General features: G+C 40.7%; 1 protein-coding gene across 6 annotated transcripts in view; it reads right to left on the bottom strand.

Annotated features, from left to right (window-relative positions):
- PI4KA (phosphatidylinositol 4-kinase alpha) overlaps window positions 1-18584 on the bottom strand; it is a 101178-nt gene that overhangs the window by 82163 nt on the left and 431 nt on the right. For 5 of the 6 annotated variants that reach the window (XM_073312507.1, XM_073312502.1, XM_073312503.1 and 2 more), the window contains exons 2-9: window positions 10023-10139; window positions 7871-7964; window positions 6116-6204; window positions 5500-5572; window positions 4847-5106; window positions 4056-4122; window positions 1820-1968; window positions 783-848 (exon numbers count right to left, since the gene is read on the bottom strand). In XM_073312507.1, coding sequence (XP_073168608.1) covers window positions 783-848; window positions 1820-1968; window positions 4056-4122; window positions 4847-5106; window positions 5500-5572; window positions 6116-6204; window positions 7871-7964; window positions 10023-10139 — 915 coding nt within the window. Of the gene's footprint in view, window positions 1-782; window positions 849-1819; window positions 1969-4055; window positions 4123-4846; window positions 5107-5499; window positions 5573-6115; window positions 6205-7870; window positions 7965-10022; window positions 10140-18347; window positions 18519-18584 lie in introns of those variants that run through there. The other variant, XM_073312504.1, reaches the window with a different exon arrangement.

Genomic DNA, 18584 nt, shown 5'->3' with positions numbered 1-18584 from the left:
TTACCAGGGGATCATTTGGTAATATATATCCAACAATTTGTGATATTTGGTTACAAAATGCATCTCAATACTCTCTAATGACTGGACATAAGCATAAAATCTCTTTCAAAAGAATTTTAATAACTAGTTTCAAATTCTCCATGCTCAAGTGCTTAGGATGCCAATGCTAGAGGGGAATGTGTGTTTAAAAACAAGTATTTCCACAGATTTCTCATAAATTAATGGAAATTAGTTTCATCCTGAATGATCATACATCAGTGACTCACAATGTGTATGACATTAGTGACTGTTGCTATAACAACAACAGTCCTCCAGGGCAGATTGGATTTTCCTCCAGGGCAGATTGGAAGAGGCCCTGGAGGTTTTTCGCCTTCCTCTGTAGCATGGGGCACGGGTCACTTGCTGGAGGATTCTCAGCTCCTTGAAGTCTTTAAACCACGATTTGAGAACTTCAATAGCTCAGACATAGGTGAGAGGTTTTTGCAGGAGTGGGTGGGTGAGACTCTGTGGCCTGCGTTGTGCAGGAGGTCAGACTAGATGATCATAATGGTCACTTCTGACCTTAATATCTATGAATCTATGAAATATTTCTACTGGTCTTAGGCTTTGAAAAAACAAATTCTTATTAATCAAAAGCATAAACCAAATATTAGTTGACTGTCCCTTATCACATCCCCTATTTTTATTCATCTCTTACCTTTAATTTCACAATAGTTAGGACTTTAAAAAGAACCCCAGGTGGTTTTTAAACATTTCAAATGGTAAATTAAATTAAGACGTACCTCTGCAACTTCATCTACAACTGCATCTAAGTTTTTGAGAACAGAATCCCCAACAATCTGTTTCACCTACACAGAAAATAGAAGTCAGGTGTTATCATTGGCATTATCTTGGTAGAGGGTTTGTTTTACAATCACAATTTAGGCTGGCCAAAGAAAGCACTCAATCATTTGAATATTAAACATCAGACTAAATTAAGGCAGTGAAAAGTTATATAGTAATTCCTATTATCATCGTTTGTATCACCATGGTGCAAAGAGGCCCTGAGCAATAACACAGGATGTGCCTAGAAGAGGCACCAGGCTCTGCCATCAGATGCAGTCCCAATAAACCATCCCCACTAGAAAATGGCACGGTTCTCAAGTTACATCGATTAATTTGCCTGTCAGGTGCAAACTAGATGGCTTTGCCAATGCAAACGTTTCAATACTAACTTTATTACTTTAAATTACTAACATTTCATGAGCAATATTAATCACCAGTATTAACCATTGAGGCCTGAGGTTAATAATAGCACAGAAAAAATATCCTTCCATTTATATGTTAAGGTAAACACAGCATGCACACAACCTATATATATATATATATATATATATATACATATACATATACATATATATATACATATACATATACACACACACACACCCCTTATATTGCAAAAAGAAAAGGAGGACTTGTGGCACCTTAGAGACTAACCAATTTATTTGAGCATATAAATATTTATATGCTCATGTTAGACACAGCAGTTGAGGGTATTTTGTGTAAGCTGCAGGGTGAGCCCCTTTCAGATGTGTAAGAGGAGATGCCTTGTGTAATTAGGCAATATAAGGTTTCAGAGTAACAGCCGTGTTAGTCTGTATTCGCAAAAAGAAAAGGAGTACTTGTGGCACCTTAGAGACTAACCAATTTATTTGAGCATAAATAAATGAAAGGGGCTCACCCTGCAGCTTACACAAAATACCCTCAACTGCTGAGTCTAACATGAGCATATAAAACTCAGACCTTGATGTGATCTTTAAAGCAGCTCATACTGTACCATGAGCAGCAGCTGGCGGAGCATTTCCAGTGGAATATCAAATTCCTTGTTACTAATACCATTAAAGAGAGGAGAAACTGAGAAGCTAGAGCTGATTGTAGAGAAGTAATAATCAGGATCCAATGCACTCCCATCAGGTAGGTAGGACCCTGCAGACAAGAACAGACGAGAACACTATAACATTAGGTAATTCAAAATGTTTATTGTGTTCTTTGTTAAATATGAAGGAAGACACTGGGGCAAACTATGAAAAGAGAAGATATTTTGATCTTAACTTTCAATATGGTAACGGTCTATACCTGATAAACCATGAAAGGCTTAATCCAGTTCCCACAGAAGCTGAATCAATCTATAATCTAATGTAAACTAGAACTACAGATTCAGCCATTTAATACATACAAGGTTAGAGAAGAAATTATGTTAAAAATATTTGCATTCATTTTGTAAATAGCATTTGGTAGGACTTTTGCTCAACTTCTGTAATACGTTTACCTCAAAAAACCCTGTGTGCACAAAAAACTACACAAGTTTAAAGTCATACTACACCTTCCATCTTAAATAGAAACCAAGACACTGTTACAATTTGAAGGTACAAGAGAAATTAATATATAGTTTTATTACTAGAGTACACTGTTCATCAAGAAGCCAGGTATGAACTTTTGGCACTCCATTCCCTTTCTGGCATCACAATCTTGCTTTTTGTAACCCCTCAGCTGTGAGTTAATGCAGTGTTTTTCTTGTGATTAACAGACTCTCAAAATGTACTGATGAACTTTAAAAAAAAAAAAAAAAGTATTTTTTGTCCAACTCCTGTGTCTTGGATAGAATAAAAACAACAAAGGCCATCAATTCTCTTGCACCAGAAAGTAAGACTACCACAAACCCGGGTCAGTAAAAACATAATATACAGGACTGTAATTGTCCAGGTGCATTATGGGGAATAATGCAAGGTTTATCTGCCTTTGAAGCATTTGATAGAAGCTAGTGATGAAAGCAAAATACCTAAGAAGAGGCACTATTGGCCTGTTCCAGTATTATAGTTCCTATTATAGTTCTGGTTCAGAAAGAGAGCCCCTAAGATGTTCCAGATACATATGGCCTAATCCACAGTATGCCCCATTCATCTACATTTTTCATTAACGGCAGAAGAATTCTCTAACACCCCTTTTCCTATTATTTTTTTAATCCAAACGAGAATGCCTGAGCTGAAGAGGTGTAGGTGGGTATGACGGGTTGTATAGGCTGACCTAAGACAGGAAGGAATTAAATGAACTGCCCCGTGACCAGGTAATTAGGCCAGCCTTCCTCTGAAACCCCTGTCCAAACTATTGATCCTGAAGGGAGGGTCCTCCAGAAATTATTAATAGGAAGAACAGATAAGAAATAAAAGGGAGGAGACAAACCTAAGCCACAGTTGCCCAGGAGAGGGAGAACACCATTCAGTCAAAGGCTGGGAAGAGCCCAAACAATAAGGCCCCCAAAAGGGGTAAACAAAGCCAAAAGACAATGAAAGATCTAATAAGTACAGAGCTCGCTCTCCTCCCCCTTCATCAAGGGTAGCAATTTATTTTTTCAGCTCAGCAAGTGGCCCACTGAAAGGTGACAGGCTCATCTCATTCGCAGCTGGAATTCTACCACTTGATTTTAGAATCCATAGCAATGAGTACATACACAGTCAGTATAGCCTTTTAAGATCTCCCTTTTGTGAGTTTTGCCTTTGACTTTTCCATGACAAAGTAAGACTTCCTATAACTTACACATACCAATTTTACTTCAAGTAAGGTACGTTACTTTGGGCTTATGCAACCTGCCATCAAACATGATTCAAGATTCCAATCCTCAGTCTGCCATTTTAGCTGTACAATATAAAACATTTGTTATATAAAGTTATTCTGCCTAATCTTCTAAACTATGTTTTGCCCCAGTGCGATTAAGCTCTCTAGGACTAGGCATAGACTACTTAGCAGTCAGAAAATAATGTCTCTCTTGGAAGCTAGACAAAAAAACATTGTTGTTGGAAACCACTGTTGCTGGAAATAAAGATTATCCAACAACTTGTTAATGCAAAAATGTATCAGAACTCTACCACGTACATGCCAAAGAATTACTACCAGTAACCTTGAAGGCAAAGAGAATGCATGGAGGTTTGGGTTCCCTAGCCTTCCTATTGGTAAAGAGTGACAAAAAACACACTGCTCCTTGGCGAAATAGTAAAGACTGGAAGCTTCAGCTTTACCTTCAAAGTAATGAATGGCAGATCCTCCAGGGGAGCTGGGAGGGGGAATTCCACGTTCAGGACTGACCTGAAACACAAGGCAATAGTTGTACTTTATCATTAAAGGCTAGTGAAGCCTTGAGAACTTTAAGATGATGTGGACTCATATATTTTCTCTTTTAAAAAATGCATATCATCATTAATAAATCCAGAAAGGTGTTGATAAGTCCCCAACACCTACTGAAGTCAATGGGAGTTTTGAGTGCTCAGTAACTCTCAGAATCAGGCTTGAGTCAGGCCACAACTTCAAACAAAGGGGCACGGATGAAGAAGGGAGTGAGTGTCCTGGTTAAGGGAATGCAGGAGTCATCAGGATTCCTGGGGTCTATGCCCAACTCTGCTAAGGCTTCATTCTGTGATTCTGTGCAGGTCATCTGAAGTCTGATTTTCCAAAGGGGGTGCACACTTAGAGGGCATTGTTGGTGCTCATCACCTCTGAAAACTCAAACTGTTAACTTCTCTAACTTTCCCATCTGCTAAACAGGTATGCCTTATTATACCTGCTACACAGGGATAGCGTGAGGCTTAATGATTGCAAGTTCTTTGAGATCTTCCAAGTGAAAACTATTAATATGGAGGTAACTAGCTTAACTGTCATCAATTATTCTGTGGTTCAGGGAGAAAGCTTTGAATCTGTTCAAGTATAACATTGAATGACTGTCAGTGAACATAAGTTTGACCATCTCTTAATTCAACCGAAGAACAGAAAAGGGTTTAAGTGCTGTCTTCATTGTAAAGGTGGCCACACAAACCTGTGAGATGCTGGACACACTGCTGGTCTTTCTCTTTAAGGATCCTTCTTGACAGACAGTGAGAAGAGAGCTGGGAAGAATTGATCTAAAATCATTAAAAGAACGTCTGCGAATTCCTTCAAGTTCTTCTGGGACTTTCAGGGAATGTGGAGGAGCTTTAGGGAAAAGCTTTGAGAGGAGAGACTCTTCTGAATTGCTGTAGCGACCAAATGCTCGTGAAATTCCAATCAGACACGGCACTGCATATTTGCACAAGTATTCTGGAAAACAAAATTAGGCCATATATCTTTCTTACTGCATAGCAGCTTATGACTTCCTGTTGCCAGCTTTGCTACAAGCTCACTAAAAGCATTACAGCACAATATACATCACAAAGCCAGACTTGCATTATTAGGGGAAGAATAGCTAATTTATGTCATATATGTAAATATGTTTGTCCAGCTTAGCTCAAAATTTACCAATCAGCATACAAACAAAAGTCAGAATACTCTCACCAATTATGGACATTCTGTCATCAATTACAGACCCAATGGTGAATGCTAGTTATATAATACACTTTTTAAACAGAATTGTGGTGAAGGTTAGAGAGTAAGTGAAGTTCAGGTGAAGCTACAATAAAGATGAAACACCAATTTAAAGAACTGTCCTAATACCTTTTTCCTGGTTTTGTGGGGACTGGCACATTCCTAGCAGGAACTGCATCACTTGCAGAATTGCCTCTAAAACCTAAAACAACCAAGACAGACATACAAAAACATTCTTCAGTGAACACTTTAAAGCTAGCACATGCCAGATCATTACATTACGTCAAATGAAACTTGCGAATATTAATTTTGAACTTCACATATTTTAAATTGAATGGGTTTTTGATACTGTATAAAACAAAGATATGTTTCTCTCTAACTCATTTAACTAAAGAAGCCTCCTTAGCTAAAGTAATATCCTAAATAACTCATAAGTATTAGCATTTTGAGAAAGCAGTATCTCCAACTCCGGTATCAAACACATTCATTTTAAGTCACTTGGCTTTGTTATGGGCAATGTTTTTGGGCTCAAACCTCAAAAGACACATGTGAGTAACTTTTGAGCACAACAGGACTATTCACAGAAGTAAAGTTATTCAACTGCAGTGTTTATGTGATCGCATCCTTTGTGAAGAAAAGCTGCCATGGTATTCTTTATTTTAAACCCTTTTTTCACCTTTTTGAAATAGTTATTTAAGCAGCAGCGATCTAAGAGTGCACATCAAAATATTTCAGTTAACTCTACCTGTTCTCTAAGAGTGGCATCCCTATAGGCAACATCTGACAACAAAGTCACCAAGCAGAAGCTGAAGTTTTCTGCAACTGGAAGCATGCCTACAGAAGTGGGGAGGGAAAGGGTGGAGAGAGGAGAGAAAATATTACAATAGTACTTGGGTCAGCCATTTGAAAATAAGAAGTAATATTTTATTATTGTCACAAGAAATCATAAGGCAGCCTTTCAGCAATGCCCCATGGCACAGCTAAATCAAGCAAGTCAGCGGTTGAGTAACTGACATATACACAAAGATTTAAATCATACCCTTGAGCCAGTAATTAGCAAAAAACAAGAGAAATATGTTGCTTTAGAGGGAATAAAAATGTTTCTTGTTTCATATATAAGTCATGGCAGAAGACAAAGACTGAAAATAAAGTAGTCATTTGGCATTAACATTCACACAATGAACAAATTCAAGTGTTGAAAAAAAGTGAGAAAGAAAGCAAGAAAGGCATACTGATTCCAAGTCTGAGAACTAATGAAAGATGCAATAAAGAAAAACGAGCAAGCGCAACACAAGCAGACAGATTTGCTAATATGGAATAGTCATTGTTGCAACAACCTATAAAGCTGTGTAGCTGTTTCAGAAAAACCAGCGTCTTCCCAACATGCAGGAGAAACCCTATTGTTTAATAATCATAGGGCTGAAGGATCAGGCCCTAGGAGAAGACTGACATACGCTGCAAGGCAGGATATGTTGATAAGTAACAACTTAACTGACACATTATACCCTGACAGGCTATCCACTGGTGCCAATAATAGACTGGAGTGCAGACAAGACAATAGCATCATTTGTATCTCTTGGACAAAAAAAGCCAACGGTGTTTGAGTAAATGTGCCTTTCAGGTGGCAAAGATTTTAATAAAGGACTCCTACCAATCCTTGCTGAAACTAAGCTTGAATCTGAAAAGAACCTGCATAACTCATTCTAAGAGGATTTAAACAGAGAAGGCTGGACATTCTCAGCAGGAGAGGAAAGTACAAAAACCAGCTGACGTCAGAAAGTTGCAAACTATGAAGTTCAGAGTTGTTCCCTGGTAGGAAAGTGAGATTCGAGAGGAGAGCCAAATGCCCTAAGAAAAACATATCAGACAGGTGGGGTTAGTCCTTCCTGAAGAAGGGAAAAACAGGAGTTTCCAGTCTCTATAGCCGTGCTGTGAAAAGGGAAAATCCTAAATATGTCAAGCATAATTTAATAAAAATAAACAAACGAACAACAGCATGCACTCTAATTTGGAGCTTTTCAGGATTTCAAAATACTTTTACAAACATTAGCAAACTAAACCTTACATACCCCGACATGGTAGAGAAGTACTCTCTCTACCATTTTAAAGATAGGTACATTAAGACTCCAAGAAGTTTAGTGTTTTACCCAAGATTGAACAACAAACCAGCGGCAAAGCTGGGAATAGCCCCCAAGAATCTTGATCGTCACTCTCCACTCTAGTCATTATACTGTCTCCTAACAACTTAGCCCTGAAGATGTGACTGACTGGTATTGAATTATTTGGAAAGCAGCTAAGCTGACATCAGGAAAGGTGTGAGCTATTCAACTTCCTTTCTGGTCTCTCAAGAAGAATCAATTTTACTGCTGTATCTTTCCAATACAGGCAGTTATGTCAACAGCTAAAAACACAAGGGAGCTGATCACATCCTTTTGTACTCAGCCCAGAACTTAATTCTATTTCCCAAGCACACACTCTGAAGAATAAAACTTAAAACCACCTCTGCCTTTTCGTGCAGTGCTTTCTTCTATCCACTGTACTTTGGGAAGACCCCTCAGAAGCCGGAGAAGATAAGGGACCACACTATCTTTGTGCTGAAAGAGAAAACATTTGTTTGAAATGGAAGATAAAAATTGAGTAACAGTTTCAATATACATGAGTCATGCAAAGGATGGGTATAGTGACTATATATAGAACTCAAGTCATCTAATGATTACTTACAGACTGCCTAAATATCGCATAACTGATTTAATACAGATAAAGTAAATCATGTAACTAGTTCAATGCTATAAATAAAATTGTTCCATCCTACCAATTGCTAAATGAGACAGGACACTGTTGGTCTATCATGTAATTTGAGGATGATTATATGTCTTGATATTTTGTCTCTAGCGTGTTGATTTGAGTCTAACAAGAAGCAGAAAATTATTTTGCTAGATTGCTAAAACAGAGTGTAAGCTTTCGTGAGCTACAGCTCACTTCATCGGATGCAGTGAGCTGTAGCTCACGAAAGCTTATGCTCAAATAAATTGGTTAGTCTCTAAGGTGCCACAAGTACTCCTTTTCTTTTTGCGAATACAGATTAACACAGCTGTTACTCTGAAACCTAAAACAGAGTGGAAATTCCCAAATTCTAATGCCAGCACTCCATAGCCTTGAGCAAATCACTTAATCTCTCAGTACAGGCGCTCAGTTTCCAAATGTATAAATTGGGGACAGTGCTAACTTCCCTCACAGGGGTGGATTAACACTTGTTCAGTGCTTTGAATACATAAAGCATCATATAAATGCCAAGTTCCATTACAAGTGATGTGGTTTGCCCAGTTCTTGGTAATGAGTTCACATCACAAAATTAAACAGCAAAGCTGTTAATAATATTGCATTCATCTAGATCAGGGCTGGGCAAACCTTTTGGCCTGAGGGCCACATTGGGGTTCTGAAACTGTCTGGAGGGCCAGGTAGGGAAGGCTGTGCCTCCCCAAACAGCCTGGCCCTCTACCCCTATCTGCCCCCTCCCACTTCCCACCCCCTGACTGCCCCCTCAGAACCCCTAACCACCCAAACCCCTCCCCACTCCTTGTCCCCTGACCACCCCCTCCCAGGACTCCTTGTCCCCTCCCGCAAATGCCCCCCTGGAACCCCACTCCTTATCCAACAGCTGCTGCTCCCTGTCCCCTGACTGCCCAGACCCCTATCCACACTCCCACCCCCGACAGGCCCCCCGGGACTCCCACGCCTATCCAACCACCCCGTGTCCCCTGACTGCCCCCCAGGACCTCCTGCCCCTTATCCAACCCCCCCGTTCCCCACCCCCTTACCATGCCGCTCAGAGTACCAGGACTGGTAGCCGTGCTGCCCAGCCAGAGCCAGCCATGCTGCCGCGCAGTCAAGAGCACCAGAGCAGGCCGGCAGCTCTCGCAACCGCGCTTCCCGGCAGGAGCTCGCAGTCCCGCCACCCAGAGCGCCGACATCACGGCAACCTGAGGCTGCGGGGGAGGGGGCATAGCAGGGGAGGGGCCAGGAGCTTAAGGGCCGGGCAGGACAGTCCCGCGGGCCGTAGGTTGCCCACCTCTGATCTAGATCAACTGGGAGGCTGAAACAGAAGTGTCTTATGGCCTGATCCAAAACCCACTGAAACCAATTAAAAGATTCACATTGAGTTCAATGGATTTTGGATCAGGTACTTAAGGCATCACATCTCCCTCCTTCTAGAGATGATACCACCTTTAGGGCATACTGAAGCCTTCGCATCAGCTCATGGAAACATCATGGCTGCCTGTCCCAGAGAGGCTAGATGTTTAAGATGAATGTTCGTGAAGAACAAACAGCATTATGTGTATAGGTTTTCATCCTAATCCCGCCCATGCATAAAAAGGAAATTATGGGCCTGATTGTCAGATGTAGGTATATGTTTAAACATAATGTGTGTGAAAATTTAAGCAAGCAATTGCACATTACATTTTTGTGCAACCCCTTCTAAATGTCAGGTCCCGTAGGCCTAGATAGAGGCTACATTCACTTTCATACTTTGCCATGTCTTATTTCAAGCAAGAAACATCCATACCTAACATTTCATTCACCAATCAACCCCATTTAAAGATTTATTCAAAAGTACTTCAGCTGAAGAAAATTAAAATGAGGGAAAGTTGTACCTGAAGGTCAGACTCAATGAGAAAAATTCCCAAAGCAATCACAGCATCTCTGCGGCGCTCATCTAGCTGGAAAATCCCATGGAAATCCACAGGGCACATACATAGCAGCTTCTGCACCTGCAGAAAGGAAAAAAAAATGGAATGTTAGAACACCGCATTGAGGAACGCATAATGCACACATTAAAACTATGACTGCCAATACCCACAAGCGACCCTATGGCTATGTCTACACTATGAACTAGCTCACGTACACAGTCTTGCACTAGTTCCATGAGAAAGCATAGCTGCAGTAGTATGGGCAGCAACAGCAAAGGCCTGGCTGAGCTGTGCAAAGTACAAACCCACCTGAAACTGCCTCCATTGCCACTGCCCATGGGGCTACCGAAGCTACACCACTGTTTATATGTCGGCTAGCTCTCATTGAATTACTCTGAGTATGTGTACACAAGCACAGGAATGACACCTCTCATCTGTAATGCAGACATAGCCTAAGAAAACCAAATTAAAAGCCCTGGCTTTTCATTCTTAGAAATCAGAGATGGAAGAGACCTAAAAGGTCATTGTGCCATTCCCCTGCCAAAGCAGGATCCTTCCATACAGTACATTCTCTAGTCTTTTAAACATACCGGGCCATGGGGCTTCCACAATTTCCTCAGGGTAGCCCCCATGCCATTGCTAATGTTTTTCAGGGCAGAACACTGAGTTTACTGCATCATGTCAATTCAAAGAGTCAATTCCACACCAAATGTCCTTTATTATTCAGCTTTTTAATGAAAATAACCAGGTTCCAGTGGAAGGGAAGAATGATGTTTAGTAAGAAAGGAAAGAATGGATGTCAACTGTCCACTTTTATACTTAGGGTAAATTAACAATTTTCTTCTACAATTGTATAGTCTTTAGGTCCCCAAGAAGTCTTTCTGGAAATCTTGAAACTTTGCATAAACATCATATAGTATATGACAGGGCCCAATCCTGCATTCCTTGTGCACTGAAAACTCCCTTCCACTGAATTCACTGGGTTTCTGGATGTGCAATAAATGCACAATAGGGCTATATATCACTATATTTGCTCATCTCCCTTGAATACAGAAACCTTTTCTTAACCATGGGTGTAAGTAGATGTTGTCATTGCGACAGAGATGCTTTCTTCATACACAGTATTGCTAAAGCAAGCAGTATTGCCTAGCTGGGTGGGACGGATTGTTCAAATCCTTGTAACCATGTAACAGAATAAGTTGCTAGACCTAAGTATTATTCTACCATTACCTTGACTACTACTGTAGTATCTGCTTCCATATCTACTGAATATGCAACCACAGAATATATAAAATCTCGCAGATGTCTGCTTTATGTACTGAAAGGAGACATTATTTAAAAGGAGAAACATGTAAAGACAAGTTTCAGAGTAACAGCCGTGTTAGTCTGTATTCGCAAAAAGAAAAGGAGTACTTGTGGCACCTTAGAGACTAACCAATTTATTTGAGAAAGCTCATGCTCAATGTAAAGACAAGTCATCAAAATGGCCTGACTTTCAAAAGTGTTGAGCATCCACAGATCCCACTGATGCTATTGAAAAGGGGTGCTCACTACCTTTGTCAGGTCACTTCTTATTTAAGTGCCTAACTGTAGGCAGTCAGGTTGAAAAAACGTTGACCAAGTCTTTTAATATCCGAAAAGGAGTATTTTCTATTGTAAGATCAGAAAGTTCATAATAAAAATAACTGTTTTTTCCTATTATATAAGAGTATTCAATATGTCTTACTGGATAAGTGTCATTTCATTTGCATGTCATTTCATTTGCAATTCAGCACTCTATTTCATGGTTCTCTCATCCAAACTTCTCTAACACTGAACAGGTTCACAAACAATATGCATTAATTTATAATACAGAAACATAAAAGCAGCATCCCCAAGGATCTTGTGCTGTTCAACATATTGATAAAAAAATCTGAAAAAGGGGGTGAACAGTGAGGTGGCAAATTTGCAGACAAGCTAAAATTACTCAAGATTGCAGTCTGCTTTGGATTTAGCTAAGACTTACAAAGGGATCTCACAAAACTGGATGACTGGGTGACAAAATAGCAAATGAAATTCAGTGTTGATAAGTGCAAAGTAATGCACACTGGAAAACATAATCCCAACTATACATGTAAAATGATGGGGTCTAAATTAGCTGTTATCAATCCAGAAAGATCTTGGAGTCATCGTCGATAGTTGTCTGGTAACATCTGCTCAATGTGCAGTGACCGCCAAAAACGCTTTCTCCACACCACTCAAATGTTATGATTAAGGTTGAGCATTGCTTACTGTTAAAATATTTTATCATATCCACACAAATGACATTGTTTTGACTGATGTCATTAAAAGAACACCATAGGTTCTTATGTGAAATTTAAAAAATCCAGTTTGTTATTTTTATGCTTTTTGTTTACTTTTTGCATTTCCCACAATTTAAGGACAAGAGAAAATAAATCAGTTTCACTCTTCTTCCCTCCCCCCACTGAATTTCACTTTCAGGTTCTTTAGTTATAGTTCTGGTCTCAAGCACTTTGGGAAAATATTTATTTTTATTTTGGGTCACAATTGAAGGTGACATTGTCAGGTAAGCACCATCTGTGTGTTTGGTGCTGTAAAGAAAACGGAGGGGGGGCTTGAAATTTACTCCACTGGGCTTACAGTCTAAGAGTCTGTCCCTGCCAACAGTTAATACCAGGCATATTGCTTCATATTCTGAGTAGTTTACGTAAATGAGAAGCAAGCATTCACATTAGTAAACTCTGTGCCTGGTAGTTTCAGTGTGTTTGGTCCTCTGCACAGAACTATATTGCATGCTGGGGCTTCCGATTTATCATAAGACTTCACAGTCATTGATGGGGTCATAGTTTCCAAATACGCATGTCAGAGGCAAATGGCTGTATAGAAAGTAGGCATAAATCCTAGAATCCTATTTTCGACGTCTCTGACTCAAGAAATATTTCCAACACACCTCCGAACAACATACTTATGCACAGAGACCTTCCTACCAACACTACAAAAAGGATTCTGGGTGGACTCCTCCTGAAGGTCAAAACAACAGACTGGACTTCTACATACAGTGCTTCCACCAACGTGCACGGGCTGAAATTGTGGAAAAGCAGCATCACTTGCCCCATAACCTCAGCCATGCAGAACACAACACCATCCACAGCCTCAGAAACAACTCTGACATCATAATCAAAAAGGCTGACAAAGGAGGTGCTGTCGTCATCATGAATAGGTCAGAATATGAACAAGAGGCTGCCAAGCAGCTCTCCAACACCACATTCTACAAGCCATTACCCTCTGATCCCACTGAGGGTTACCAAAAGAAACTACAACATCTGCTCAAGAAACTCCCGGAAAAAGCACAAGAACAAATCCGCACAGACACACCCCTAGAATCCTGACCTGGGGTATTCTGTCTGCTACCCAAGATCCATAAACCCGGAAATTCTGGACGCCCCATCATCTCAGGGATTGGCACCCTGACAGCAGGATGGTCTGGCTATGTACACTCCCTCCTCAGGCCCTACGCTACCAGCACTCTCAGCTGTCTTTGAGACACCACTGACTTCCTGAGGAAACTACAATCCATCAGTGATCTTCCTGAAAACACCATCCTGGCCACGATGGATGTAGAAGCCCTCTACACCAACATTCCACACAAAAATGGACTACAAGCCATCAGGAACAGTATCTCCGATAATGTCACGGCAAACCTGGTGGCTGAACTTTGTGACTTTGTCCTCACCCAAAACTATTTCACATTTGGCGACAACATATACCTTCACATCAGCGGCACTGCTGTGGGTACCCGCATGGCCCCACAGTATGCCAACATTTTTATGGCTGACTTAGAACAACGCTTCCTCAGCTCTAGTCCCCCAATGCCCCTACTCAACTCGCGCTACATTGATGACATCTTCATCATCTGGACCCATGAAAAAGAAGCCCTTGAGGAATTCCACCATGATTTCAACAATTTCCATCCCACCATCAACCTCAGCCTGGTCCAGTCCACACAAGAGATCCACTTCCTGGACACTACGGTGCTAATAAGTGATGGTCACATAAACACCACCCGATACCAGGAACCTACTGACGTCTATGCCTACCTACATGCCTTCAGCTTTCATCCAGACCACTCCACACGATCCATTGTCTACAGCCAAGCTCTACGATACATTTGCTCCAACCCCTCAGACAGAGACAAACACCTACAAGATCTCTATCATGCGTTCTTACAACTACAATGCCTACCTGCTGAAGTGAAGAAACAGACAGACAGAGCCAGAAGAGTACCCAGAAGTACCTACTACAGGACAGGCCCAACAAAGAAAATAACAGAACGCCACTAGCCATCACCTTCAGCCCCCAACTAAAACCTCTCCAACGCATCATCAAGGATCTACAACCTATCGCGAAAGATGACCCATCACTCTCACAGATCTTGGGAGACAGGCCAGTCCTTGCTTACAGACAGCCCCCCAACCTGAAGCAAATACTCACCAACAACCACACACCACACAACAAAAACATTAACCCAGGAACCCGTCCTTGCAACAAAGCCCGTTGCCAACTGTGTCCACATATCTATTCAGGGGACAACATCATAGGGCCTAATCACATCAACCACACTATCAGAGGCTCATTCACCTGCACATCTACCAATGTGATATATGCCATCATGTGCCAGCAATGCCCCTCTGCCATGTACATTGGCCAAACTGGACAGTCTCTACGTAAAAGAATAAATGGACACAAATCAGATGTCAAGAATTATAACATTCAAAAACCAGTCGGAGAACACTTCAGTCTCTTTGGTCACTCAACTACAGACCTAAAAGCGGCAATTCTTCAACAAAAAAACTTCAAAAACAGACACCAACGAGAGACTGCTGAATTGGAATTAATTTGCAAACTGGAAACAATTAACTTAGGCTTGAATAAAGACTGGGAGTGGATGTGTCATTACACAAAGTAAAACTATTTTCCCATGTTTATTTCCCCCCACCCCACTGCTCCTCACACGTTCTTGTCAACTGCTGGAAATGGCCCTCCTTGATTATCACTACAAAAGGTTCCGCGCGTGCTCCCCCCCCCCCCAGTGTGTATGGTAACACCCATTGTTTCATGTTCTCTGTGTATATAAAATCTCCCCACTGTATTTTCCACTGCATGCATCCAATGAAGTGAGCTGTAGCTCACGAAAGCTTATTCTCTAATAAATTTGTTAGTCTCTAAGGTGCCACAAGAACTCCTTTTCTTTTTGCGGATATAGACTAATGCGGCTGCTACTCTGAAACCAGGCATAAATGTAAAATTTTGTTATATTAACGAAGTGCCTGCATTTTAAATTGTTTTTTCTGAAAGAAGTTATGCATTGTATCTTATGACTGCCACCTGTTGTTCATTGTAACATACAAACGGCCATACTGGGTCAGGCTAATTGTCCATCTAGCCCAGTATCCGGTCTTCCGACCGTGGCCAATGCCACATTCTTCAGAGGGAATGAACAGAATATAGCAATTCTCCAGTGATCCATCCCCTGTCATCCACAAACTGAGCTAATTCTGGGAACCTTAACCATCACAATACTGCCAGTGATCCTACAAACACAGCCTTTTCTCCTAACTACATTATTCGTAGCTTACTCACAGTTAATCTTCTGCATCACATAAAATTGTTCAAATAGTAAAAAAATAAAGTTAGTTATTTTCTTTTATTTTTAATAATCTTGATAGTTTTTAACAACACAAGTGTATTCACCAATAAATAATCTGACAGTATCCCTTAAAATCAAATAATAACCCTAACTCAGGTTCCCATAAAATACTTTAAATACCGGTGAATCTGTAATGAGAGGACTTTCTTTTTAGTGGATTACCACATCAAGATAGACGTCTTGGTGGTCCATCAAACAAAATTAATTCTAAAAATGTACAAGAATTGGCTAGGGACAAGCCAGATACTGTTTATATTAATGCAGAATTTTCATTTTGGAAAATTCAACTACCCATTAATTTAGTTTAGTTTTAGTTTAGCTTTATGTGCAGTAATAATCTAGCAAATTATAACTTCTCATTTTATCATTGTTATGTACTACAAATGAAAAAGAGCTCTGACGAGCTAACTGTTCTTTGTGAGCATTAAACACCTGCATTAAGGACCTATTCCAGGCCTAACATTCACATATGTAGGCTTTGCTCTCATAGGCTTGCTTTCACTAGACATTTTTAAACTGACTGCTAATTAACTCAAGGTAAGAAGCCTAACACAGACATACCCAGAGGCCTAAAGGCCTAGACCAAACTGATGATCTGCAGGTACCATGTCCTACTCAGCACCCTTGGGAGACGTCCTATGTGTAGTCCAACTATGTTAAAACCTGCTGTAACAGCACACTTGCCATCAACCTAGCCTTACACATTCCTACCTCCATTACATACCAATACCATGCATTAAACAAAGAGTAAAAAGAAAAGGAGTACTTGTGGCACCTTAGAGGCTAAGAAATTTATTTGTATCCAATGAAGTGAGCTGTAGCTCACGAAAGGTTATGCTCAAATAAATTTGTTAGTCTCTAAGGTGCCACAAGTCCTCCTTTTCTTTTTGCGGATACAGATTCTTAGATACTAAGGTCAGAAGGGACCATTATGATCATCTAGTCCGAACTCCTGCTCAACACAGGCCACAGAATCTCACCCACCCACTCCTGAGAAAAACCTCTCACCTATGTCTGAGCTACTCAAGTCCTCAAACTGTGGTTTAAAGACTTCAAGGAGCAGAGAATCCTCCAGCAAGTGACTCGTGCCCCATGCTACAGAGGAAGGCGAAAAACCTCCAGGGCCTCTTCCAATCTGCCCTGGAGGAAAATTCCTTCCCGACCCCAAATATGGCGATCAGCTAAACCCTGAGCATATAGGCAAGATTCACCAGCCAGATACCCAGGAAAGAATTTTCTGTAGTAACTCAGATCCCACCACATCTAACATCCCATCACAGGCCATTAGGCCTATTTACCATGAATATTTAAAGATCAATTAATTACCAAAATCATGTTATCCCATCATACCATCTCCTCCATAAACTTATTGAGTTTAATCTTGAAGCCAGATACATCTTTTGCCCCCACTGCTTCCCTTGGAAGGCTATTCCAAAACTTCACTCCTCTGATGGTTAGAAACCTTCATCTAATTTCAAGTCTAAACTTCCCAATGACCAGTTTATATCCATTTGTTTTTGTGTCCACATTGGTACTGAGCTTAAATAATTCCTCTCCCTCTCCGGTATTTACCCCTCGGATATATTTATAGAGAGCAATCATCTCTCCCCTTAACCTTCTTTTAGTTAGGCTAAACAAGCCAAGCTCCGTGAGTCTCCTTTCATAAGACAAGTTTTCCATTCCTCGGATCATCCTAGTAGCCCTTCTCTGTACCTGTTCCAGTTTGAATTCATCCTTCTTAAACATGGGAGACCAGAACTGCACACAGTATTCCAGATGAGGTCTCACCAGTGCCATGTATAACGGTACTAAAACCTCCTTATCTCTATTGGAAATACCTCGCCTGATGCATCCCAAGACCGCATTAGCTTTTTTCACGGCCACATCACACTGGCAGCTCATAGTCATCCTATGATCAACCAATACTCCAAGGTGCTTCTCCTCCACCATTACTTCTAATTGATGCGTCCCCAGTTTATGACTAAAATTCTGGTTATTAATCCATAAATGCATAACCTTACACTTCTCACTATTAAATTTCATCCTATTACTATTACTCCAGTTTACAAGGTCATCCAGATCCTCCTGTATGATATTCTGGTCCTTCTCTAAATTGGCAATAACTCCCAGCTTTGTATCATCCGCAAACTTTATTAGCACACTCCCACTTTTTGTGCTGAAGTCAGTAATAAAAAGAATAAATTGGTCCCAAAACTGATCCTTGAGGAACTCCACTGGTAACCTCCCTCCAGCCTGACAGTTCACCTTTCAGTATGACCCGTTGTAGTCTCTCCCCTTTAACCAATTCCTTATCCACCTTTCAATTTCCAAATTGATCCCCATCTTTTCCAATTTAACTAATAATTCCCCATATGGCACGGTATCAAACGCCTTACTGAAATCTAGGTAAATTAGATCCACTGCATTTCCTAACATGGCTGCTACTCTGAAACCTAAACAAAGAGTGTTGCTTTAACTTGACGTGACACAGGCGAAAAGAACTTGATTCTTATACATACCATAAAAACAGACCTAATTATTGTTCTACTAATTCCCCCTAAAAAACTAGGTTCCTTAGGTACCTGGGGAAAACTTTCTCTCAGCAGGTTGTTAGGACAACTGTTCTTCAAGAACAAAACCACCGGGATATTTTTAAAATCTTCTTGAACATTCATCAACGTTCATAACCTGAAACCAATGTCAGTCAAGCTCTTAGCTTGGTTTCCCTACAGGTGAGCCACACAAACATCACGCATAGATCCAGCGTCCACACACATAAACCTTGACACTCCGCGACACACGGGCTCCACCCCCAGGCA

Source organism: Lepidochelys kempii, chromosome 15, assembly GCF_965140265.1.
Source record: "Lepidochelys kempii isolate rLepKem1 chromosome 15, rLepKem1.hap2, whole genome shotgun sequence".
Classification (NCBI taxonomy): domain Eukaryota; kingdom Metazoa; phylum Chordata; order Testudines; family Cheloniidae; genus Lepidochelys; species Lepidochelys kempii.
Note: the sequence above shows the minus strand (reverse complement) of the source record. Positions and strands in the feature narration are given on the sequence as shown.